Below are 27,937 nucleotides of genomic sequence, written 5' to 3'. Positions count from 1 at the left end.
TTGGCGGTCCAACACCGATTCCATTGCCATGGACAGGCGGTATGGAAACTTGCTTGAGGGATCGAAGCCTGGGAGAAGGTCTATCTTGTGGTCTTCCGGTCTGGACAGGGGGAGTTGGGAAGGGAGATTGTTCCGAAGAAAAATCTTTTGGAACTTTTCACGGTGAGCTTGGTACTTCTTGGAAACACAGGCCACCACCGTCTAAGCACTCTGGATATTAATCATTGCACATTGTGCACCTTTTCGTATTTCCCGTTTAGCTTGCAAGTGGTTTATGAGAGGAAAGTTTGGGATTCCTGACTCACACTTAATGGTCATTGAGGCTTTGGACACATTCCGAGTAATCCAAAAAGTGTGCCTGTCCCAATCAATGTCTGGCTAGAACTTGTGAGACCATTGAATTCTCAAAATTATGTCTACACTCCTGTAAGAGGGGCAACCATAAAGTCTCACACAAACTCTATGTCTTGAATCACTAGCTTAGTACCTTGAGCTTCATACTTGATGCTCTCGTCATGCCTGTGCTAAATCCCTCAAATTTCTTGTCTACAGAAGTCAACGGGAACAGGGCTCACTACTACGAGCAGCCTGTTCCATGACCACATCCTATGTGTTGCCGCTGTCAAACAAAACAATGACTCTCTAGCCACCTATGTAGCCAAGAGTCTTGAGCAGTTTGTTGTGCCCATACTCCTCGTCTTGGGTGCCCTTCTACAGCCATGGTTGAGCAGCATGACATTGATGTGGAGAAGGTTTTAAAGTTGCTATAAAGCAACGAGCTCAATGTCAATGAGAAGAAGTCGGAGTTTTATGTGTTCTAGATTTACTACCTTGGATACATAATCAGAGGGCATTCAACTTGATCCAGCGAAGGTGGCCGAGATAGTCAATTGGGAGATACCACAGACAACATACGATATTCGGTCATTTGTGGGCATATTCCATGCATATTCCACCCACATTGACAAGTTCTTTGACCTCTTGGCAAATCTTATAGATTTGCTTAAGGATGTCAAGACTAGAAGGTAGCGGATCCGAATGACTCCACGAGCGTTGGAGGCATTCAAGAACTTGAAGTGGCTTTATCAAAAGCTCCTTGTCTAGAGCTTGCCTCGTGGGATGAGCCATTCCAAGTAATCACCAATGCCAGTAACATCACAATCGGAGTTGTTTTACAACAGAATGGCCATCTAGTAGCTTATATGTCTTATAAGTTGCTCCTTGCAAGAAAGAATTACAAGGTTTATGATCGGGAACTCCTAGCGAGAAGCAATTTGTTTATGGACGAGAATTTGAGGTTCGCACTGACCATCAAGCATTACGATGGATTCAGACATTGCCATGTCCACAATGGAGTGATCGTCAACACCGCTGGAGCCAACTTTTCTAGCGATTCGGTGGCATGATCAAGTATCTTTCTAAAAGAGCCAATCTAGTGGCCGATGCTTTGAGTAGAAAGGGAACAGTGACTCTGATTCAGAACACTAGACTAGACCTTGTTCGTACGGGACTAGATGATATGAAGCACATGTACGCAGATTTCGAGGAATTTAGTACACAATGGGAATAGTGTAGCGGACTCAATTGTCCCATGTGTCGGCACACTAGAAATCACTAGGGTCCTCTCTAGGACAGTATACTCTCAAGAGTTAGCACAGGCTAGGGAGATGGCGATCTCTCTATCCCACTCCACTATGCACTCACACAAACTCAAGAATGGAATACAATATAGGAGCCAACAGTTCCCAAGAGTGACATGCGCATGTACAAGACTGAAGTAGACAAGAGTTGGAACATCACAAAACTATTGATTGCATTGGGGGTGTAAGGTCCCTCCCAAGCCATGTATGTGTCTCTTTTAATATACATTTCAAGAAGGAAAGAGAGTGCACTTAGATAAGAGTGAGACAATAAGACTAGAAACATTAGGAAAGTGATAGACTAAAAATATTAGCTCCAAAAATCCTAAAAGAAATAAGAAGATAAGAATAGTTCTATTAAAAGATAAGTATCTCCAAAAATAGAAATTCGAATTTAGGTGATAGAAGATCATATACTTAAGATAGTCTACCAAGTCTTAACTTGGAGAAAATTTCCTACTTGTCGACACCTTGACCATGCAGAGATTTAAGGATACAATTTGTAGGTAAGACCTAGTCCTATCTTGCAGGGGGAGCGTGGTCTTCTAAAAATCAAATCACCCATAGAATAATTGATTATAATTTGGCCAACTACTAATCTTGATTCCTAGAGACAACGCTTTTTCCCTCATCCATGCAAGACACAGCCGCTAGCCTAGTCTTCTAGAATAGAGTTGCTCGAGAATCTATTTATCTAGCGTAGGACTTGCACTTAATCTATTGGAAAGCTACCCGACTAATCGGGTCCACCCGTCCGTAGGATGGTGCCGTCGGGACATTCCATCCTTCCACTTTCCACCCTACTCACGCGTCAATTTGTTTTCTAATTAATCCTACCACACTGTTTGACATAAATAAACATGTTCCTTAATTAAGACCCTTTCACAAGGTTCGTTAAAACAACCTCTTTCCACAATATAATAATGTCAAAGCCAAGATTTATTAAAAAAAAAAGTTTATACAAGAATCAATTTCATACAAGCCAAACCGGCTCTCTATTCTTTTTCTTTATATTGCTGCGATGATCTAGAATTCGGCCTTCCAGCCTCTACATGCTAGGCAAAACCCTACGAGACCATACATCTCGTTGTCGGCTGCTGGCGAGAACTCAAGCCGGCCTGTCGACCCCTCAGGCTCCGTCGCTCGATCCTCCCACTCCTCAGAGGGATGTCTACGTGCTAGGGTGGGCTTATTCACCGCACTAGCCTGGGCCCTCAGAACTAGACAGCATCACAATCATTCGTCTCAATCGGCGAACCTCATTCTTCCAATGGTATGAGGGATACCATGGGCCGACTCTGGGCCTTACTAACGTCTCCGCTGTCCAGCTACACAAGCACAAGAACAGGAAAACGTCAAGGCAAGGAGAAGTTGTATCTGTATCTTAATTTAACCAAGATAACAATCCATTTACTCAACTAAACCATATGACTAGAATCCACGTTACCTTCTTAAGAAAACAACCCTTTCACAACGATTTTAGCATTTCAACTTGAGATTGCGATAAGACATTCTTTATTAAGGCATATGCTGTTGTTTAAAAACATAAAAACTTTAACTAGTAAATCATTCAAATAGATCACTAATAATAATAAATGGAGAAGCTGGGGCCATACCTCAACCCCTAAGAATGATATATAATTGAAAAACAAAAAATATGTATACCTTATAGAAATTTATCGTTTATCGTTGTCTTTGCTCGCTAATAAGAGTTTCAGAACTTGATATATGAGAATAGAGAGTCTTCTAATACCTTCTCTTACGATTGAAATCATTCGATTATCCCCAAGCTTTATCTCCTCTTACTCGTACTTTGACTTCTCTCTCTTTCGAAGGTCTATGGCAAAGTAGTCTTCTCTTGCAGGGCTACGACATACTATTCTTTCTTTAAAAGAAAAGCTATGGAGTAGTAGTCTCTTCCTCATAAAGGTCATAGCAAGCTAGCTTTCTTTTCCAAGAGATTAGATAAGAATGAAGGGATATATGCATCTCAAGGTCTAGAATCACCTTGTGGCTATTGGCTGCATTCTTACAGTTTTCCTATGTAGAGACCTTGACAGAATCAGCGAATTGTTTCGGCCATAACTCTCTGATAAAAACTCAGAATATGGTCATATAACCACTCAAAAGAACCGGAAGGTATCTGGTCTACAAGTCATGGTAGGTAGAATAGGCTAAAACGTCTGTACATAGCCGCAAACGTGCCATCTTTAAAAACGCGTTGATTTTTCATATTTTTAGTGTGCATGGACTCTAATTTTGGAAGGGGAGAACCTTACAGGGGGATCCTCGCTCCGTACACCAAGGTCTCTCGGCTCTGTCACCCCAAGAAAGATTCCTCAAGAGAAATCTTGCTCTAATACCACTATAAGTCCACCAAGGCGTGCAATGACAAATTCAACCATGTATCCAAGAGATATAAATATAGAGAGAGAAGATAGAGAGAGGAAGAGAGAAGGATTCACGGAGCTTTGCACGGTACACACACACTGAGCATGGAACAAGTCTCATCTCCTTTCAGGAATTTATTTAGGAACAATCCATGGGCTCGCAAGCCAGGGTCAATACGACAGTGAATAGAAAGCAAACAAATATGTCGATGTAGAAATCCGGGTCGGAGTCAATGTCGAGGCACGAGATCTCTGATGCCGAGCACACCATGGGGATGACCCACAAGAATCTCTCACCGGACTAGTACCAAATCCAATATCCAAATCCAAATCTAGATGCAAGTCCAAATCCAAGGAAACTCCAAGTCCAAACCCAAGTTCCAAATCCAACGAATCCCCAATTTTGTAAGCAAGGTATTCCATAGATTCGTGTAGATGATGAAGTATAGGATGTTCAGCTATGGTGCAGTTGCCCAAACTGAGGTAGAAGCAACCCACAAGAATGCTTGTACAAGGGTGTATTAAACAGTGTTAATCGTTGTGGCCGAGTGGCACAGTTCTCCGGTGGTAGCTGCCAGGCGTGGATGATTTAACAATACGGAGATCGATTCAATTGCAGATGGAGGGCGTAGATAGCAGCCTGTAGAAGGCACTCGACGGATGACGACGGTCAGCATATCAGATGGTTCAGGTGACGTCAATTGGTGGCGGTCAGCGGCAGGAGCAGTAGCGCTGCACATTAGGCGCAGGTTGTCCAGTAGCCAGGCAGTGCACAGGTGGTAGATGCTGGCAAAGCAAGCGCTGGCAGGCGTAGAAAGCAGCAGCCAGGAGCACAAAAGGCAGCAGCAGTAAGTGCTTGTGGCTCAGGCGAAAGTTTAATACGCAACGACGGCAACAGCTGGCAGCAGCAGTGATGATAAATGGTGCTGGCTGGCAGCGTCAGCTACTTAACAATGGCGGAGGTTGGCTTGTTCAGGTGTTGTAGCCAGCGAGGGGTAGCCACCTGCTACCAAGTTGGTGATGGTGCCGTTGAAGAGCACCTTGCTTGGACGATGATCACCCTTCAATGTTGATGAAGATGGCAATCTTCACTGATCTTGATGATGGTGATGGAGACGATGAGCTCCAACCTTATACAATGAAGAGAAGGGAGAGGTTCAAGGAGAGCCCTGCTTTTTGCCAGAAGTTTATCGATGCTTTTGCAATATTACTCAAATAAGACAGTTTTTCAAAGTTCGTTTATGCTTATCCATGCTTTTGCAATATCACTCAAGTAAGACCAGTTTTTCAAAGTTCGTTTATGCTTTGCTTTTCTGGCTTCAGCGCCTTGTTTTTTGGCTCTATAGTTTTTTTTTGAAAAAGCGGCTGGCTTTTAGCTCTTTGGTATGGCTCAATCTCCTCTTGCCAGTGGTGCCCTTGGCTCGCAGTCAACTCAGTTTGACTTTTTGCTTTTTGTACTTTTTGACCAAGATTGGTGCTTTTTCTTGAGCAAACCATATGGTCCCTGTTCCCATGCCTTCTTCCATCTGTCTAGTGAGTCCCATCATGTGAAAAGAGCTAGGAGAGTCAAATAGTTACACGAGCGAACTGTCGTGCAGGTGAGATATCAATGCCAACCTGACTGCCAAGGTATCTGGCAGTGCATCCTCTCTCAATCCAAGTAAACCCCACATCCGAACCCCCCAATTTGCCTGTGGAGACTCACTAATCCAAAACCCTACTGATTTGTGCGAGTTGACGGTGGCGATTGTTTCCAACAAGACATCTCCAAGGCAGTGTGGAAAGCACAGAGACATGCTTGTGAGGCCTCGAGAAACATATTAATATCATCAGGTAACTTTGAGTCCAGTATCTCTTCCTTTGAGCGAAGAGGTAGCTTGAGGCCCGAAACCCCTAGGGTAACTCTAAGAAACCTACTCATAGTGAAACTCGCGGCGGGTGCCCGGGGGACTAGGGCCTTTGACACACTTGTTGATACCATCAATGCATATTAAAACATTTAAACATGGCCACACCCTTAACACATATCCATCATCACTTTGCATAAAACATAAAGTTGGACAAAACATCCACAAATGCTGAAAATGGAGCTTGCACGTGTGACACCGCATAGAGGCCAGAATGGGCCGACCCCTCCCTTGGAGTATTTTATTACCCAAGGAGAATAATTTCATGTACAAGCTTTGACGGCCTTACTTTCCCCATGGGAGATGCCGGATTATCCATATACAAATGCCATAACACAGCCCAACACGAGGCTACCAAGCCGGAACATAGGCTGTAGAAATGCTGAGCCAACAATATAATCCATATACCTCCGTGTGTGGGTACTGATTCTTTCCCAAAAACCATGGGTCTTCATGCAATAGAGCTGGTACAACAAGTACAACTCTCCATTCAGCCGATACAGCAGGTACAGTGGCTGGTACAGCAAGTACAGTGGCTGGTATAGTCGGTACAATGGGTGGTACAGTAAGTACAACAAGTACAAGGGCTGATACAACCAGTACAGTGGCTGGTACAGCAGGTACAAGGGCTTGTACAGCCATTACAGTGGCTGGTACATCAAGTACAAGGGTTGGTACAATAAGTACAATGGCTAGAAATCATAATAAATGATTAAATACCCTTGCCTTCAGTATTTCTTCGCGGTGGAAACCTCCAAAACAGTCCCCAACAGTCGGTATTCTTCATGGGCAGCCTTCAAGAGAGAGAGAAAGAGAGTAGCCATCATTAGGGCAGCCTGTAACGGTGGTAGAGGCTAGTGTACACCAAGAGAGCCTCTATTAATGAAGAGAGAGGGCTCCAATTTATAGATTTGGGCCTCCCATGAGCTAAAATGGCAAGAGAAGGCTACAATGACAAGTGGAGAGCCACACAATAGCTGAAGTGACAAGTGTGAGGCCACTTGTCTCACTTTGATCCACTTTCTAACAAGTGTCAGGCCACTTGTCTCACTTTGGTCCACTTTCTTGCCACATGTCCCAATCTAAGAGATGGGTCCTTCCATAAACTTTATCTCTAAAAATATCCCAATTGGTAGACATTCTGTCATAGGCACTTTACCAACTCTTGGTATCTGCTCAATTCCAGATGTAATGACGCGAAGAGAATTTCCGTCGAAGTCGGGCCAAAAATAGCAGCTCTCCTAAATTTTAGGAGTGTGGTTCTTTGTATTCTAGGATAATCCCCCATTCCCAAAGCTTGTACTTTCCAAATATTTAGACATCTTGGAGTCCACCAGACCCCTTTCATACTGGGAAATATCCAAGCTGATGACATTCTCCCTAGCTTCTTATTAAAAGTTGTCCGCAACTTTAAGCTTCAAGCCATATATTCAAGATATAATCATGTCCCATGAAGTGGGCGAGATAAGACAGTCACAAAAATCCAATATAGCTGAAGAATCCATGTCGCAAAGAACGCGACTTACACCGGAACATGTTGGAACGGTACCCGGAACGTCGGAACGTAGGGCGAAACGCCCGTTCCGGGCGTTCCGGCATGTGTGCATATGCGCGACGGTGGCGGCGGCGGGTTTATTTGCTGTTCGGTCTGTTTTTCTGCCCATTTGCTCTGCTGTGTCTGTTTTTTTGGCGGAGCCTGCTGCTTGAGTGCTCTCCCTACCACTCCACCCTTCCTCTTGGCTGCCCCCTTGGCTGCCCCACACTCTCCCTTCCACCTACCACTCCACCCTTCCTCTTGGCTGCCCCACACTCTCCCTACCTCGTTGAGGCTTGAGCCTTGGCTGCCCCACACTCCCCCTACCTCCTCTTGGGCCTTGGCCCCTTCCCTTGCTCGGTTGGCACTTGAGTCTTGAGCAGGTAAAATTTAAAATTTGACGCAATGAACATTGGAATTTGGAGATTCTAGTTTGCTACGTTTTTTTCCACTTTGTGGACACTTTACTTATGTCTCATGCAAGGGCATTTTGCATGTTTTTTTAATTTTCAGCCATTTATCAATTTCAATGGCACCTCCTCATGGCATAGATGCAGAAAACAGATCCCCTTGGTGGGATGAGGTGGATCTTGTGTCCAGATATGATAGTGCAAGAGGAGGAGGGTCACAGAAGTGGAAGTGCCACTTTTGTGGATCCATTAAGACTAGAGGCACGGATCGTGTGCGAGCCCATTGTTGGGGGTTAGAGGCAAAGGCATTTCTGTTTGCCCTACAGTGTCAGGAGCAGATATCATACGATTGCAGGCACTTGTAGATAGACTTGATGCAGCAGGGAGTCGGCCCTCTGTTCTTGATCCTCAAGGTACATTATCATCCGCTGCACCTACAGGTGCGGCATCTTTAGCGAGTGCATCTACCCCATTATTTGGGGCTGCTCCACAGCCATCTGCACATGGAACAAATGCTTCCCAGACCCAGGCTTCACGAGGTCCAGTGCAAGCTAGTCTTGTGGCATCATGGCACCCTGGGAGGAGGCACAAGTAGATGCAGCAGTGGCACGGTTTTTTTATGCTGCAGATGTTCCTTTGGTAAAGGCCCGCAACCCATACTTTGCAGATATGGTGAAGGAGATTGCTTCTTTCGGACCTGGCTATGCTCCACCCTCATCCGAGGCATTGCGCACTACACTTCTAGCCACAGAGAGGACGGCCATAGAGGATGCCTTGGGACCCATTCAGGATGTATGGCGTAGATGTGGCGTCACTATCATGGGTGATGGTTGGAGTGACACTAGGAGCCGCTCCATTCAGGGTATCCTTGCGTACTCCAGAGGATGTAGCTTTTTTATTAAAGCTATTGACAATTCAGAGGCGGGCAAAACTGCAGAGATGTTGGCAAATATTTGAAGTGAAGCCATTGATTACGTGGGTCCCAATAATGTCATCCAGTTTGTTTCTGATGGAGAGAACTCAAACAGGGCAGCAGGGAGGATCATTGAGGATAGGCACCCACATATTTGCTTCACTCCTTGCATGTCACATGGGCTCAATAATCTCCTCAAAGATATTGGTAAGATGAAGTGGGTGGAGCCTTTTATTGAAATGGGCAATCACATTGTTTCATTTATCACTCGCCACCACTACATTTTGGCTGTATTTCGACAGAGATCCCCAAAGGATCTCTTAAAGTATTCAAATACACGCTTTGCATTTAATTTCATTATGCTAAAGCGTCTTTTTGAAGTGAAGAATCATTCGAGACAGCTTGTAGTTTGTGAGGAGTGGGATGCATGGCGAGAGCGTACCTCAGTGGGTGGCAGGTATTCGATGCAGGTCCATAGTTCTTGATGACACTTTTTGGGACACTGTTGAGGTATTATTGCAGGTTGTGTGGCCAATCATTCTTATGTTGAGGCTTCTTGATGGAGATGAGCCTTGCATTGGCAAGGTGTACGAGGGGATGGACAGGATGATTGAGAGAATCCTATCTCTACAGACTTTGGATGGGGATAGGAGACAGGAGCTATCTCGTCTTGCGACAGGCAGGTGGACAGAGTTATCACTCTGCATTAGAGGTTGCTGCATTTGTGGTGGATCCAGAATTTCAAGGTAAAGGACAAGAGACAGATGCAAAGGTTGTGCAGGGTTGGGAGGATATCTTGAGGAAGCTTGTACCCAGTGCAGATGATAGGAGGGTTCGTGAAGACCTTTCCTTCTATCGACAAAAGAGAGGCCTCTTCACTTTGCAGGATGCACAAAATGATAGGTTCAAGATATCCAGTGCACGGTGGTGGGAGGATTATGGGGCAGATACACCATTGCTGCAAAGATTGGCCATTCGAGTGCTTAGCCAGGGTGCTAGCTCCTTGCCATGTGAGGGCTTATGGAGCAGTTTTGGGAACATTGCAAGCAAGAAGAGGAACAGGCTTGGTGTCCAGAAGGCAAATGACCTTGTATTTGTTAATGCGAACTTGCATTTGCTTAACAAGTTCAGGGCTGAGTGTACTCCAGAGCCATTTATTGGATTTTGCCTTGATCTTGATGACAATGATGGTGAGGATCAGCTAGAGGGAGAGGATGATGTGGAGCAGCATGAGGATGAGCAGATTGAAGGACAGCCTGGACAGGAGGATGAGATCCCACTTGCTGATGACTAGTCTTTGACTCACCAGTTACCTTGGCCCTTGAGGCTAGTTTTGTACTTGTCATACTTGATACTTTTGTCATGACTCATATGTACATTTTACTCAGCTTTTTCAGCTATTATATATCCTCATGCGATGTACTTTCTTTTCAGTTTCTATTTGGAGTCTGGACTCTTTAAATTTTTAATTTTTAAGACTTTAAAGTTTAATCTTGGATATTTTAAATGTTTTGTCATTTTATGTCATATGCTGACATGTCATACTTGATACTTTTCTCATGACTCTTATGTACATTGTACTCAGCTTTTTCAGCTATTATATATCCTCATGCGATGTACTGTTGGAATTAGGGTTGCAGGAATGCACACACAACTTCAAGAAGATGAGGAAGCTTGAGCACAACACAGTAGTGTATTATGAGTGCCAAAAATGAAAGATAACAAGCCCTAGAAGATAATGGGCGTATATACAATGCACGGGGGAAAAAACCTCCTAGTGAGGGAAAAAGTGCCCCGGCGGTCCTAAGTGTGTTCACACACATCACTACTATAATATGGTAACAAATCCCCCCTGGAGTGATGCGGTGAACAAGAGCTAGCACTCATGTATAGGGAAGTGTCTAGCTATGTGGACGAATCCACAAAAGGGAGTAAGCCCAAAGCTTTGCGAAAAGCTTCGAACTTCTCACGAGGCAGAGCCTTTGTGAAAAGGTCTGCAAGGTTATCCTGTGTTGGCACATAAGCCAAACTGATCTCTCCTGCAGAGAGTCTCTCCCTGACATAATGGTAGTGCACCTCAATGTGCTTCGTACGAGCATGGAACACTGGGTTCCGCGCAACTGCCAATGCGCTCTGACTGTCAGTGAAGATGGTGGTGGCAGATGGCTGCCCAACACCCAAATCAGCCATAAGGCGTCTGAGCCACACACACTCAACCGTAGCTGTGAAAGCTGCCCTGTACTCAGCTTCACAACTAGAAGTGGCCACAGTAGGCTGCTTCTTGCTCAACCATGATATGCATGAGCTTCCAAGCATGAAGCAAAAACCACTCGTGGACACGCGTGTGTCATAACAACCAGCCCAGTCAGAATCTGAAAAAACATGTAAATCTGGCGGCAATGATCCCCCCTTGGGATAAAACAACCCAAGATGCCGAGTACCACTCAAATAGCGAAAGATACGCTTCACTGCCTGCCAATGCTTAATGCCTGGGCTATGCATAAATCTGCTCACCTGTGAGACTGCAAACTGAATGTCTGGCCTCGTAATGCATACATAAATGAGGCAACCAACAGCTGTCTGATAGAGTGTGACATCAAAGTGATCTCCAGCATCATGAAGACTCAACTTCAAACCTGTCTCCATTGGAGTAGCAATAGGCTTGCAGTCTTCAAGGCCAAATCTCCGCAACAATGTTTCAATATACTTTGTCTGACACAAAGCAATACCTCCATCACACTGCTTAAATTGTATCCCCAAATAATGATGCAAATGCCCCAAATCTGACATCTCAAAAGAGGCATTCAAATCAGCCTTAAAATCAGCAATATGACTCTCATTTGGTCCTGTGAGCAGCATGTCATCGACATAGAGAGCAATGATTAGATGTACACCATCCACACGTTTAACATACAAAGTGCTTTCTGTTGGACTATTCTGAAACCCATGTGCAGTCAAATATGCATGTATTTTTTCATACCAAGCTCGTGGAGCTTGCTTTAAACCATATAAAGCCTTTTTTAACCTGCACACTTTGTTTTCCTGCCCTCTTTGAACAAAACCACGAGGCTGCGATACATACACCTCCTCATGCAAATCTCCATTTAAGAACGCAGTCTTTATGTCCAGCTGATGTACATTCCAACCATTATGAGCTGCTAATGCACAGATGCTACGAACAGTGGTCATACGACATGTGGGAGCAAAAGTCTCATCAAAATCAATGCCCTTCTCTTGAGCATAACCTTTTGCAACAAGCCTAGCCTTATGGCGATCCACTGTGCCATCAGGCTTACGCTTCAATTTGTATACCCACTTAGTGCCAATGGCCTTCTTGCCAGGGGGCAAGTCACATAAAGACCATGTACTATTCTTCATAATAGCAATGTATTCTGCTTGCATAGCAGCCATCCAATTTTCTGAACTTTGTGCCTCATCAAATGAAACAGGCTCACTTTCATCGCACATACTAGAAACAGCCAATGCATAACAATCTGACGCATAAGAGGCACCATGAGAGCCAGAACGAGTGCGACTAGACAAAGGGGCATCCAACTTGCTGTCACGCAAAGTCTGCACCAGCCATCTAGGCATGTTCCTAGAGCCCTCAATCTCTTGTCTCTCATCCTCAAGTGCATCATGCACATCTGCATCAGATATAGGCTGATCTGTGCCATCATTTAAAACCTGCATAGGCTGAAAAACTGCCTCATGAGGTATTGCACTTGACTGTGCACCACTGAAAAGAGGCAACAATGTATCATAGACATCACGTGAGCTGATATCTGTCTCCTTAGTACATGAAACCAAGGGCTGAACTGCATCTTCCACAAATACAACATCACGGCTAACCAAAATGCGCTTTGTCTGTGGATGATACAAACGATAGCCTTTGCTCTCAGCACTATATCCAACAAAAATACATTTGACAGCTTTGTCATCCAATTTTCTGCGATGTTGCACAGGCACTAATGCATATGCCAGGCAACCAAAAACACGTAAATGGCCAACAGATGGCTTGCGGCTATGCCAAGCCTCATATGGAGTGACAACCTGTAATGCTTTGGTGGGACACCTGTTTAGTACATAAGTGGCACACATGACAGCCTCAAGCCAAAAACCATGTGGTAGACTTTGACTCTTAACCATACATCTTGCCATTTCCATGAGAGACCTGTTTTTTCTCTCAGCCACACCATTTTGCTGTGGTGTATACGGCACTGTACATTGGTGTTTTATCCCACGCTCAGCCAGAAATGCATTAAATTCTGAAGACATATACTCCCCCCCTCGATCTGAACGGAGGGTGCCCATCTTACTTTCTGACACATTTTCAGCCATAACCAAAAACTGTTTGAAGCACAAAAACACTTCGGACTTTGCCTTCAAAGGATATACCCATGCATGCCTGGTAAAATCATCAATGAAAGTCACGAAGTAAAGGTAGTTTCCAAATGATGGAGTTTGCATGGGACCACAAACATCACTGTGAACAAGCTGCAATCTGCGTTCAGCTCTCACTGATCCATCTTTGGGAAAGGAAGCACGCTGCATTTTACCCAATATGCAGCCCTCACAAACATGCTTGACAGGTGCCTCAAGCTTAGGCAAAGAAGACACCATTTCAGATTTCTGCAGGCGCAGCAAACTTGCAAAATTCAGATGACCAAAACGTGCATGCCACAGTTTTGCATTTGAAATAGCCTGCGTATCCATAATAGCACATGCTGAATCCTCTACACATTTGCCATCCATATTGAGCTTATACAGCCCTCGACATAGTGAACCAGATGCTACAATGATGTCACCACAAGAGAGATCATGAACAGTACATCTGTCATCCACAAATTTTACAACCAAACCTGTTTTGGCAAATGCGGAGACTGACAGCAGATTCTTTTTGATCCCTGGCACATACAATGCATCAAAAAGTGTAAAGGTGTTGCAATTTGCAACATTCAGCACAATCTGTCCAACTCCTTTAACGGGATAAGAGGAGTTATTGGCACAAGTGACAGTATTCCCTGTGGGAGCAGACTCAAGGAAAGTGAATAAACTGCGCTGCGAGGTGATATGCTTAGTGGCACCACTGTCAAAGTACCATACATCTGAATCTACTGCAGACATACATGTGTCATGCAAAGATGGGTCATAACTGCACTGCGCATTGAATGCCCATTCTGTATCTTGAACAACATTAGCAGATTCATTGTTAGAAGGAGAGGCATCTGCAACAGCCATACCAGCCTCTTTCTTCTTAGCCTCTTTCGCAGCCAGCTTAGGACACGCTTTGATGACATGATCATTTCCCTTACAGTACTTGCAAAATGTCTTCTGTTTGTCACCCTTCTTCTCATCTTTGTCTTCCTTCTTTGGTTGCGCAGCATTTGCAGATTTCTGCTTACTAGAAGAAAAGCCAGCTTTACCTTTCCCGCTTCTCTGACTAGCAACGAAAGCTTGATCTGCGACACGCATAATATTCCTGTTTTGCCTTGACTGGTCTTCTTGCAGCAAAACAGAAACTAACTCCTCAAATGATAAGGCATTGGGATTGCCTTTCATCATCAAGCGAAGAGTGGAAGCAAAACCCTGATAAGAATCTGGTAGACCATTCAAAACAGTCTGCACAAGTGAACTGTCTGACAGGATTTCATCTGCAGAAATGAGCTGCTCTTTGAAATCCTTGATCTTTGTCAAAAAGCTATCCATAGAATCACCTTCGTTCATATGCTCACTCTCCAACTGTTTTCGGAGGTAAGCAACACGAGCTTCATTTCTTGCCTGATACAATGTGGCAAGTACATCCCAAGCATCCTTAGAAGTCCTGCAGGAGCGAATATGTGGGATAATGGTACGTTTGACAGACAGCGCAATCAAGGCATGAGCCTGCGCATCTCTACCATCCCAACGAATCTGCTCTGCTGAAAGTGGTGGTTCTCGAACAGCTGCTACAGCACTTGTGCCTGCACCATCATCAACAGTACCTGTTTCTGATGTGTTTGCAGCATTCCCAGCCACAATAGGACGTGCATCAATACCCTGCACAATGTTCCATAACCCCTTTGCTACCAATACATGTCGCATCATATATGCCCACAATGGATAGTTGGTGCCATCCAACTTATCCTCAGCAGCCAACATGCGGAATACATCATTGTTGTCAGCCATGGCCAATGACTGTACTACTAGATGTAAATGCTGTCTGTAAGAGGTAAACCTGTATAAAATCGACCTGTGCTATATAGCACAGCCCAAAACAGACGAATGGGCACCTGTCCTGTAGATTTTAATCTTGACAGAAAATCTGCACAGTAGGACGATTTTGGCTGCGCAGTACTTGGAATGCAAAAACGGAGGGCGAAATGACTTCAGATCAAAATTCTGAAACTAACCTGCAGACGCTCGTGAAACCTCGTCGCAATCGGAGGAGATGAAGCGGCAGGTGCCGGTGATGCTGCCCGGGAGGAGGAAGCCTGCTCTGATACCAATTGTTGGAATTAGGGTTGCAGGAATGCACACACAACTTCAAGAAGATGAGGAAGCTTGAGCACAACACAGTAGTGTATTATGAGTGCCAAAAATGAAAGATAACAAGCCCTAGAAGATAATGGGCGTATATACAATGCACGGGGGAAAAAACCTCCTAGTGAGGGAAAAAGTGCCCCGGCGGTCCTAAGTGTGTTCACACACATCACTACTATAATATGGTAACATGTACTTTCTTTTCAGTTTCCATTTTGAGTCTGGACTCTTTAAATTTTTAATGTTTAAGACTTTAAAGTTTAATCTTGGATACTTTAAATGTTTTGTCATTTTATGTCATATGCTGACATGTCATATGACGTGGCGTTCCCCGACGTTCCCGATCCGCTCCCGCTCCCGTTCCTGTTCCCGCTCTTGTTCCAGCATCCGACGTTCCCGGAACGTTCCCGTTCCGCGGTAACTATGAAAGAAATATCTCCTCACCATATCCTTAAGATATCCCGAGATATATCTCCATATAGCTTGCTTGTAAGCTTGATAATATAATCCACAATATCCATATGAAGAGTGCTAAACGTGTGCACATAAAGCCAACTTCACACTTCCAAGATAAAATTTTGTGAATTCATAAATCCTTAGATCAATAAGCTGTCTACTGCTCATGCTCTTGCTTCATAAGCTATGAAGTGGCTGGCCATGCTTAACAGCAATGATGGTAAGTGTGGTCCCCACTTGAGATCTTTTCTCTTCCTTATTGATAAAAGGAAGCCTCCGCTTCCAAGAAAGCCTATGCTCTGATACCAATGAAACTCGCGGCGGGTGCCCGGGGGACTAGGGCCTTTGACACACTTGTTGATACCATCAATGCATATTAAAACATTTAAACATGGCCACAGCCTTAACACATATCCATCATCACTTTGCATAAAACATAAAGCTGGACAAAACTGTTGGAAATAAGTGCTCACTAGGAGTACTTTTAGTCTTGGTCATCTCAGTGTATGCCACGTGGCACTCAGGGATTTATCCCATATGCACTCATGCTCAGCTCTTGTACTTTCCCCTATATATTCAAGGGGTCACATCAATGGAATTATCTCAGTTTGCTTCATCCCTCTTGCACTTTTCCCATGTTCTAGTTTTGTGTGATACCATGCTAGATTTCTAACATGGTATCAGAGCCATGTAGATTCCTCTTCTCCTCAGCCCTTTAGTCTAGATCTAGCCATAGATTTTCTCTAGGTCTAGCTTCCTTTTTAGCTTTGCCCCATCGGGGGTCTTAGATCCAGCTCTAGCTACTCTCCTCTCCTATTCTTTGAGGTGTTGCTGATCTCCCACAAGCTGCCCTCAACATGATCTGCTGCAGCAGCCCGCTATGGTGTCGCCCTTCTCTATACTGCTGAAACAGGCCGCTCTCTTGTTCTACAACGAGTCTTCTGCTGCTGCTGAATCTGCTCGACATCTCCAGCTCCTATTCGACACGACTCTACTGCCTTGATGTCGCCCATATTTTCTGCAGTCGACAGTCCCTGATCCCGCCATGGAGCTACTTCTCTGCTTCGAAATAATTCTGGTGCTGCCTTGCCCCGTTATTTTTCAGCCCCTGCTGCAAGCTCCTTCGCAGCTCCAAGCCCCAGCTTCCCTGCCTGTGTGGCCGCGTCGACTTCGCCAAGCTCAATCAGAGGGCTCTCCTCTTCGTCTCTCTTCTGTGCCGAGTGCCACCGCTTCTGTTCAGCAAGCAGGCCGACCTGCTCTCTTTCCCTGGGGTCATCTCCATTTTCTTCATTATGCTACAGCAGAGCAGGCCGCTTCTGTCGACACCTTTCTTGCTGCTGGTGCTGCAACAACAACTCGTTTTTTTTTTCTTCTCTCTCAAGGCTGCGCACCTCTTGTTTTCAGTATGGGCAGCCCCCATTCTCTGTTCAAGACATATTCTCTACTGGCTGCTCCACTCCTATATCAAAACAAGGTATGAGTTGGTGCTCCTTTGCTTCTGACAGGCCCGTATGCCTCTCTCTCTGCAGCAACATTTCCTCTAAGAAATCTCTGTTTGCAGCTGCCTTTCTCTCGGGTTACCCCCTGGATAGCATGTCTGTGACATGGGCTTGAAAGGGTGGAAGACCTGAGGTAAAAACTAAAATGGATTATCCTTTGTATGCTGCAATATTCTCAGTTCTATTTTATTCTTAAAAATTAATTTTCAGAACTGAATTTTATCTTGTAAGAGAACAGACACTGCCCATCAAAATAGGGGTAAGACCTTCTCATTTCTGATGCTGTCTCTCATTTATTTATCTTTGGCATCTCTTCTTGGGTACTCTGCCCTTGCTCTCTGCATAAAAAGACCTTTTTTTTATCTCTCCTACTTTGGTCACCACATGATGTAGGCCAAAGAGGACCCTGTTCTGGACTTACCTTCCCATCTCTCTCATATTTGTCTATGCTTTCATGCTATCTACCGCCATTGATCACCAATGATGTAGATCATGGGGTAATGTCATGTCTACATGGACTTATCTTTGTCCCTATCCAAGAGGCACCCCTGCATTACTCACTCTAGCAGGAGGATTGACCTTGAGGAGGGATTATCTATCAAGGTCCATCTCTCTGTCTATCTACAGTCAGTCAGTCTCTCTGTCTATGTGTCTATCTTGTGTGATCTTACAGTCATATATCTCTGACACTCTGTCTATTAGTCTATATGCCTATCTTTTGTGGATTAGTTACCCACATGTCTTTGGCATTTTGTCTATGTCCCCATTTATCTTCTATTTGTCTATCTAAAAGTCTCTCTCTCTGTGGGACCACTCTACTGGCTGATTGTCTCTCTCTCTGTCTGTCTATGATCCACTCTTGTCCCTACCCTTGTGGACCCATATGAGGATATCACTTGAGGAGGGGTGTCTCAGGATCTTTTATCTCTCATGTCTTGTCTCTCAGTCTATCAGTCTTTATGTCTGTCTTCTAGTCTTGTCCATCTTGTCTCTCAATCCTTGTCTAGTCTCTCTGTCTTGGTCTTATCTATTGTCATGTCATAGTCTTGTCTTTTTTTCTCCTAGTGTCCACTTAAGGAGGGTGTTGGAAATAAGTGCTCACTAGGAGTACTTTTAGTCTTGGTCATCTCAGTGTATGCCACGTGGCACTCAGGGATTTATCCCATATGCACTCATGCTCAGCTCTTGTACTTTCCCCTATATATTCAAGGGGTCACATCAATGGAATTATCTCAGTTTGCTTCATCCCTCTTGCACTTTTCCCATGTTCTAGTTTTGTGTGATACCATGCTAGATTTCTAACAAAAACATCCACAAATGCTGAAAAATGGACCTTACTGCATAGAGGCCGGAATGGGCCGACCCCCCCCCCTTGGAGTATTTTATTACCCAAAGAGAATAATTTCATGTACGAGCTTTGAGGGCCTTACTCTCCCCACGGGAGATGCCGGATTATCCATATACAAATGCCATAACACAGCCCAACACGAGGCTACCAAGCCGGAACATAGGCTGTAGAAATGCCGAACCAACAATATAATCCATATACCTCCATGTGGGTACTGATTCTTCCCAAAAACCACGGGTCTTCATGCAATAGAGCTAGTACAACAAGTACAACTCTCCATCCAGCCGATACAACAGGTACAGTGGTTGGTACAGCAAGTACAGTGGCTAGTACAATCGGTAGTACAATGGGTGGTACAACAAGTACAACAAGTACAAGGGTTGGTACAGCCAATACAGTGGCTGGTAGAGCAAGTACAAGGGCTTGTACAGTCATTATAGTGGCTGGTACAACAAGTACAATGGCTAGAAATCATAATAAATGATTAAATACCCTTGCCTTCAGTATTTCTTCGCGATGGAAGCCTCCAAAACAGTTCCCAACAGCCGGTATTCTTCGTGGGCAGCCTTCAACAGAGAGAGAAAGAGAGTAGCCATCATTAGGGTAGCCTGTAATGGTGGTAGAGGCTAGTGTACACCAAGAGAGCCTCTATTAATGAAGAGAAAGGGCTCCAATTTATAGATTTGGGCCTCCCATGAGCTAAAATGGCAAGAGAAGGTTACAATGACAAGTGGAGAGCCACACAATAGCTAAAGTGACGAGTGTGAGGCCACTTGTCTCACTTTGATCCACTTTCTAACAAGTGTCAGGCCACTCGTCTCACTTTGGTCCACTTTCTTTCCACATGTCCCAATCTAAGAGATGGGTCCTTCCATAAACTTTATCTCTAAAAATATCCCAACGGGTAGACATTCTGTCATAGGCACTTTGCCAACTCTTGGTATCTGCTCAATTCTAGATGTAATGACACGAACAGAATTTCCATCGGAGTCGGGCCAAAAATAGCAACTCTCCTAAATTTTAGGAGTGTGGTCCTTTGTATTCTAGGATAATCCCCCATTCCCAAAGCTTGTACTTTCCAAATATTTAGACATCTTGGAGTCCACCAGACCCCTTTCATATTGGGAAATGTCCAGGCTGGTGACACATAGCCTTCGCTACTATTAGGTAAAGTAGTGGAGCTAAGGGGCATCCTTGCCTCATGGAACAAGAGAATTGAAAGTGCTCACCACGCTCCCCGCAAGCCAAAACTGTGCTACGGGCCTCCGTATACATGCAAGAGACCCCTCGGATCCACTCATGGAGGAAACCCATGCGTGCCATTGTGCCTTCCAAGAAGTCCCTATCCACTCTGTCATAAGCTTTTTCCAAGTCCAGCAAAAGAATGGCAAGGAGATTTAGCCCACTCTACAACTTTCCAAAATGAGAAGATATTATCAAAAATATTTCTTCCTTGAAGAACAGACTGAAGTCTCATACTTACTGCCTTCGCTAAGATTTTGTAAGCAGATTCAAGCAAAGTTATGGGCGTCCATTGCCTAATATTGGTCTCGACCCCTCGTTTTGGGACAAGGTGGATAAGAGAGAGAGAGAGAGAGAGAGAGAGAGAGAGAATTGAGTTTATTAATTTAGTTGTAAGTGAGATATTATATCGATATTTTCAGATTTATTCTAACACTCGGTCTTGCATGTTCATTGCAGAGCACCTCCAAGCCAAATATCTAGGCCTCCTAGAAGAGAGTTGTGTCTGCAGTTCACGGTAAACCCACCGTCTGATCTTTTTGCAGATGTCAAGATGGAGGAACAGTGTGGCCAGAAACTTGGTGTGCAGTTATTAGATGGAGATGGCAAGGTTGTTAATACAGGTCCGGAATCTGCAGTGAAATTGGATGTTGTTGCTTTAATGGGAGACTTTGACATTCCGGAGGAGGAAGACTGGAGTGCGGAGGAGTTTGGCAGGTATGTGCAGAGAGAGAGGGAAGGAAAGAGACGGCTTCTTTTAGGAGACCTGAATGTTACTTTGAAAGAAGGGGTGGGCACTGTGGGAAACATTATCTTTACAGACAACTCAAGCTGGACTAGATCCAAAAAGTTCCGAATTGGCGTCAAAGTTGCTGCAGATGAGTCGGGGGAAGCTCACATTCGTGAAGCCAAGACACGGGCTTTTACTGTGAAAGATAGTAGAGGCCTAGGTATAGTCCCATATTCTATATATATATATGTGCATGCATTATAATTTAAAATTGTAGGGGCTTTACAGGCATAATCCCTGACTAATGAAGGGTAGAGATCTCACTTGCCCATCTTCATGGGCTGGAGATTTCCTCCTGGTTTTTTTTTCTTTTTTTTGGGGGGAGAATTTCTGTAAAGACCCTTATACAATCCTCAATGTTTATATATATATATATATATATTGATATATATATGTACATATATACATGTATATATACATACATACATATGTATATATAGAAGTTTAGTCAAACATAGGGAGAATGCGCAAAGTAAAGTACAGGTCACACTGTTACGTGTGTCAATAATGCCTCGACTCAAAGATATATAGTAGCAAGGTTGTGAAGTCTTTTCTTTTTTCAGGATATAAAAAGCACTATCCACCCAGACCTCAAGATGAGGTATGGCGCCTGGAGAACATTGGCAAAGGTGGGCAATACCACAAGAGGCTGAACGACAATGGAATATACACAGTCCAACAGTTTTGCGAAATGCTTGTGATAATGCCTGGCTGGTTAAGAGAGCAGGTAAGTGAGGTGTAATTTTTTCTAGGTGATGCCAAGCTCAACTGCTATCTAAGGGGTTTTACAGACATCCCCCCCTCCCTATTGGAAGGAGAGATCTTACCTGAGCATTGCTCATGGGCATGGGATCTCGCCGGTCCAACCTCCTGCTCTTGTCATGGTGGACGGGGTTCTCTTGCCAAGGTGGTGGGTGGGGGAGATGTATGTGAAGACCTTAATCTTTCTGATCAACCTCAGGTGTTGGGTAAATCTATGCCACAAAGACAGTATGATGCCACTGTGAGACACGCAAACCAGTGTGAAGATGTTGGAATCCATGGTGTCCAACCACGCTACGTGAATGAACATCTAAACTCGCGGAACACCAACAACTTGCTGCAGGGCTCTGAGATGGTAGGGTCTGAGGTGTAAACATACTAGGCTCTAGCTGTGCTTTGTGCGTGATGAACCCTGAGTCTTTGAGATTATCACTGTTTAGGGTGCTGAGGGGAGCTGGAATGCCCACCACAACTGCAATAAACTTGTTCAATCAGCGGACTATTTTCCAGGTTAAAACCAATCCTCAAAATTCCCAGAGCTTCTAATCATGACATGTGAATTTGATTTGATCATTCTTCTATCTGGTGCAGGTCAATCTAATCACGTTTTCATGGGATTGACTGGGGGCCATATGGATAACAATGGCCCGGGGTTTGCATCTATGCAAGAGGTAGGACAAGGCCATGTTTGTTCCAAGTCTGCTGCCTCCCGCTGGCTGAAGATCAGCATGGTCTTTCGCTGCACAATCTCCATGAAAACTGCAGGAGCTGCGTATCGTCAGCGTCATAATGCCATGCACGTTGACCTCAAGATGGGGGAAATGTGGGAAGGCCGTTATAACTGATGTCATCTAAAAATGGGGGATATGGAGGGCATGTGCCATGGATGAACTTCACAAAAGAAAAACAAGTTGTACATGGCAACAGATACTCTTAAGTTGCACATGTTTTTGTAACTTATGACACCACCATTTACACATACCATATAAAACATCGTAAGCAAATATGTTATTGTCTAATGTACCAAAAGTGGAAATGTGGATGATTTAGATTGTTCTGATCTATAAATAGCAAGACATTTTTATGGTTAAACAATTGTTTGACTTCCATATAAATAATGCTTAAACAACACTTATGTGCATCTGTTTTTTCTGACGGGTGGGTTGTGGAGAGGGGCATGATGCATCCATTTGTCTATCTCCTCATCCCACGTGTTATTGTTTTTCTTTGCAACTTGCAAGTACAAAAGGGCTTTTTTGGGATTTTTTTAAGTTTAGTTATTATATTATTATACTAAACTAGTGCTAAGGTTCAATCCAAGACTTGCAATCCATAGGTTGGAGGGTGTTACAACTTGGGCTATAGAGCCTACTAGGGTGTAACCCAAGACCTATATTAAACCCAAACCTGCACAACGTCCCACATGCCATGGGTGCCATGGGTGTTACCACTCAGGCTAGAGCTTGCTAGTTGTAAGTATACAAGGACTTTTACTCTAGATTCGGGCTCAAAAGCTTTGTATGAATTTGATCTGCTGCTTGGGTGTTCAACGGAGGAGGATATGTAGACAATGTGCAACTTGTCAACCTTTGCGGATGGCTCAAATATATGTATTGGGTTTGAATGTACCATGCTAAAGGTGGTTTAGATACATTGGTAAATAGAATCTCCAAATATTGTCTCGATGATCGAGTGTAGCTCCTTGTCTCGTCTTTAGGTTGTCTTGAAAGCTTCAAAGGGTTGATTTTCAAGTTTGCATTAATTCTCAGGATCGCACTTGTATGGATACATGCCTCACATTTTGATGTTGGGACGCTCTCCATCGAATTTTATGGGGCATGTTATATGCATGATTAGTAGTAATTAAGGTGAGGAACTTCTACACTAGCCTACACTATTCAACTCATGTAAGCAATGAGCATCATGTAAGTCTATATCTTTTTTTCATTTTCACTATTCCCATGACTTACACTTGGCAGGTTTGAGAGAGGAAGAAAGAGTATGCCATAGATCCAAGGACTTCTACTCTAGATCCAAGCTCAATAGCTTTGTCTAAATTTGATCTTCTGCTTGGATGTTCAACAGAGGAGGATGTGTAGACCATGTGCTCAAAGAGAAACTCGTCAACAGAGGAGGATGTGTAGACCATGTGCTCAAAGAGAAACTCGTCAACCTTTGCGGACGGCTTAAATATATGTATTAGGTTTGAATGTACCATGCTAAAGGTGGTGTAGATACAATCTCCAAATATCGTCCTGATTATTGAGTGTAGCTCCCTATCTCGTCTTTGGGTTGTCTTGAAAACTACAAAGGATTGATTTTCAAGTTTGCATTAATTCTCAGGATTGCACTTGTATAAATATATGCCTCACATTTCAATGTTTGGTCCCTCGCCATTGAATTCTATGGGACACAACATATGCATAATTAGTAATTAAGGCAAGGAATTTCTATACCAGCTTACACTATTCATTAATGCCAATTTATGCATCCAACTCATGTCTTACAAGTGGCAGATTTGGAAGAGGATGAAAGAGTATGCCATTGGCATAGGTCTCTCCCTCTGGGGAGAGAAGAAACTTTCAAGATGAGAGAGAGGAGCCGCAGGTCATTTGCTAGTATTATTACTTTACTTAGGGTAAATATTTCACCCAATTTGTTGTATCTAGGTCCTAGACCATCACACGACCCTAAAACTTTAAAATAAGGTCCAAAAATTACTTTAAAAAAGATAACTCTCCCTTGCACTGGCTCCAGCTCCACCGAAAACACTCTCTTCCATGTACCTGTACTACATGAAACTCGAGAGAGCAAAACTATGCATGCTTCTTGACTTCTTCATCAAGGTACGACTCAGCTGCACCCTTCATGAAGGGAAAGAGAGACAAGGCACAAAGTAGTTGTGGGAATTATTGATACTAAATCAAGAACCTTAAGCATGATGGCATCAAGTGTATGGATCATCCTTAATGATCCTCCAACAATCGAACTCTATACTTGCCATCATTTGGATTTGCATTGGGATTGAATCTTGTGTTTATTCCACCTCTTTGAGGATGTCATTCTTAGCTTTCATGTATATACACTTGTCAATTACTAACATAGATATACTTCTCAATTACTAACTTAAAATGCCCCCCTATCTTGTTTTGTTATTCCTTTGAACCATCACATGATTGCCCTTTCCCTTTGTTGAGTTCGTGTGTGTGTGTGTGTGTGCGCGTATGTGTGTGCGTGTGCGTGTACTTGCACTTAGCAATGGGAGTGATTAGGGTGGATAGTAAATGGATTAGGCTCAACATTTTGGCATAATCTAAGTAGAGGAAAATTAAGTAGTACTAATGACGATAATGATAATGATAGAGAGTTGATCCAAATATACATGATTTCATTAGATGAGGGTCCTTTAAATAGGCTGAGGTACAACATCATTAGTCCATGTCTTAGCTCAATCCTCACCTATACATGCCCTAATTATCTCCATTGATTCGAGGTCCACCTCCCCTTGATTTGAGGCCTATTGAATGATTGAAGACTTTTGTGCACATCACATGCCCACTTGAAGTTGGCGCCTTCTTCCTGGGAATCTACCATGCTCGGTGAACACCTTTTTAGGTTTACATTGCTTCCTAATATCTACTAGAGTGATTTCTCTCATAACTTTAGCGACACTTCTATTAACCACCTGGGACGATGACCACAATTCATACATGTGCTCAATCTACACTCTTAGTCATTTGCTAGAGTGGTCCATCTCAGTTTGCCTCTAAGGCTATAATGTTGACTTTGACTTGGGACTTTACACTATATGTGGGAATAGGGTTACATGTAAAGGCGAGAATCATGCCGTCATTACATTCTTTAAAAAGAGAGTATCTAAGTCTTGCGTTGCTTGCTAGGTTGACTCCCTTCCTAGGAAGTCTTCTGGTGACACTTCATCTTGGCCTTGCCTCTTGCTCGTAGTCCTTTGTGGAAGAATGGTTGTTATCCCATTATAGGTGCAATTTAGGCTTTGACCCTTCTTGAGTTTAGCTTCTATGCCTTCAAGCTTTGTGTCGAGAAGATTGTTCAAGGCTAGCTCAAACTCTTCACTTGGCATGCTATAGGATGGCAATGGCATCTTCTTCTTCTACGGGGCAATGAGAGTCTTCTTCTTCACTTTGCATGCTCTTCAATAGGATCAATAAGATGATGGCAATGGCATCTTCTTCTTCTACAAGGGAGCCAATACTAGCTAATTGTCGCATATGATGGTTTGCATTCTATTATATGTGCAGAAAAAGCACCATTTAATTTTATATCCAAATTTCCTTTGCTCCAAATAATTTTTAAATTCATCTCGTACTCCCTTTCACTATAGTGTGGTGTATGAATGCATTACTTACTCCCAATGCAATATTGGATAGAGCTTTTCATCTCTATTCTTCCATCCGTTCACCTCATGTTAGGACTTTGGATACTCCTCTCTCCCAGTTACAATGGCCCCATAATGAGTTGATAGTTTTTACTTACCATGTGTGGAAGCCCTCACCCCCATGAACTTCAGGCCATGGTTATGCAAATGAAGGGTGTCTTATAAGTTGAATGATTTCAAGGCCAATATCTACACTTATACAATCAATGTATGCACAAATATGACCAACGCAAGACCAAATACAGGCCAATGTCTACCTTTGTGCAATCAATATAAGTACAAATATGACCAATACAAAGCCCAAATTCCACTAATTATACACTAATCTCATTTTAAACAAAATTATAAAATTTAGATTAGTGATTTGAGCTCCCAAATGATGTTGGAGTGCTAATATGATGCAAAATACAGGAATAGCAACACCCTAATTAGATATTTGAACCCTTCAATGGTTCATGTTAACACTTTAATTAAGTATTACTCGTTGTTTGTAGGTTTTTTTTTAAATGAAAATAGAGAGTGGATTAGTGATTTTAGGTTAGAGAGAAACTCAAACTATAAGAATTGAAAAAAATGGTCATTACAGGTTACGTAGAAATCTATAAAAATGCTCCCTTGTCCACTTGATTTGCTTCTAGATACTTGACGTGAGTTGATTAAGGCTTAATGGCATTTACTAATTAGCATCCTAGAGTGCATAGATTTACTAATTGGCATCCTAGAGTGCATAAAAATTGAGCTCATTTGTAGCTTACGTAGAAATCTATAAAAAAAATGCTCCCTTGTGTGCTTGATTTGCTTCTGAATGCTTGATGTGAGCTGATTAAGGCTTAACGGCATTTACTAATTGGCATCCTAGAGTGCATAGATGGTTCAGGGATGGTGGTAGTCTCTGATACCAACTTGAAATTAGCAAGTTGAGAGTGATTATGGTGGATAATAATGGATTAGGCTCAACACTTTGGCATAATCTATGTGGAGGAAAAGTAATTAGCATTAATGATAAGATAATGACAATGCTAGAGAGTTGATCCAACACACACATAGGCTTAGGTATGTTGCCATATATATAGGCAGTGATGTGTGTGAACACACTTAGGACCGCCGGGGCACTTTTTCCCTCTTTAGGAGGTTTTTTCCCCCGGCTTGTATATATGCCCATCATTCTAGGGCTAACTTATCTTTTGTACATTGACACAATCTAATACACTATGTGTTGTGTGCATTCTTGCTTCTTCTTCTCCAAGCTTTGTGTGCTTTCCTGCAACCCAACAATTGGTATCAGAGCAGGCATCGACTCCTAGGGCTACACCGCTAGCACCCTCCGACTCACGTTCTCTGATTGAGGTGAGCTTTCACGAGCGCTTGCAGGTCCCTATATTCTACAAATAAACCCGTAGGGCCTAGCGTTCTCAAAAATTGCATCTGAGGTCGTTTCGGGCTCTGTTTTTGTATTACAAGTTCTGCACTGGTGTTTTCGTCATTTTGTGTAAAAATTTCGACAGTGCAATTTTCTGCAAAATAGGCATACGTATTCTATTATGGACCGTGCTACATAGCACGAGTTGTTTTTTGTTCAGTCTTTGCTTCATTACAGGTAGCTTTTGCATCAATTTCAGTCAGTGGCCATGGCTGATAACAACAATGATGTATTTCGATGTTGTCTGCCTGCTGATGGACAAATTGGATGGAGATAGCAACTACCCATTTTGGGCATACATGATGCAGTATGTTTTGGTTGCAAAAGAAGTGTGGAACATTGCATGCAGGGTATGGATGTACGTCCAGGTTCTGTGGATGTAGGATCTGTTGTTGAGGATGTTGCAGATTCTAGCAACTCTACTGTTGCTGCTGTTTTACCCACTGCTGAACAAGCTCGTTGGGATGGTAAAGATGCGCAGGCTCATGCCTTGATTGCACTATTTGTCAAACGTAACATCACTCCACATATTCGTTCAGCTAAAACAGCAAAACAGGCTTGGGATATTCTAGCTGGTTTGTATGCGGGTCATAACGAGGCAAAAATCTCTTACCTGCGTAAAGAGCTAGAATCGAAGATTATGTAGGAAGATGATGAGATGAATGTTTTTCTTGTTGAGATTAAAGATCT

At 43.4% G+C, this 27,937-nt stretch overlaps 1 protein-coding gene across 5 annotated transcripts in view; it reads left to right on the top strand.

The window, feature by feature from the left end:
* LOC147614550 (calmodulin-binding protein 60 D-like) overlaps positions 1–22,554 on the top strand; it is a 54,725-nt gene extending 32,171 nt beyond the window's left edge. For 3 of the 5 annotated variants that reach the window (XM_086781097.1, XM_086781102.1, XM_086781101.1), the window contains 5 exons: positions 20,321–20,811; positions 21,215–21,378; positions 21,613–21,768; positions 21,854–21,923; positions 22,005–22,554. In XM_086781097.1, coding sequence (XP_086637223.1) covers positions 20,321–20,811; positions 21,215–21,378; positions 21,613–21,768; positions 21,854–21,923; positions 22,005–22,258 — 1,135 coding nt within the window. In that variant the 3' untranslated portion in view covers positions 22,259–22,554. Of the gene's footprint in view, positions 1–5,181; positions 5,304–20,080; positions 20,193–20,320; positions 20,812–21,214; positions 21,379–21,612; positions 21,769–21,853; positions 21,924–22,004 lie in introns of those variants that run through there. The other 2 variants (XM_086781099.1, XM_086781100.1) reach the window with 2 other exon arrangements.
* The last annotated feature ends 5,383 nt before the right edge of the window (positions 22,555–27,937 follow it).

Source organism: Cibotium barometz, chromosome 42 (assembly GCF_041138505.1).
Source record: "Cibotium barometz isolate CiBa-2024 chromosome 42, ASM4113850v1, whole genome shotgun sequence".
Lineage (NCBI taxonomy): Eukaryota > Viridiplantae > Streptophyta > Polypodiopsida > Cyatheales > Cibotiaceae > Cibotium > Cibotium barometz.
The sequence above is the reverse complement of the archived record's forward strand: the minus strand, read 5'-3'. Positions and strand labels throughout refer to the sequence as shown.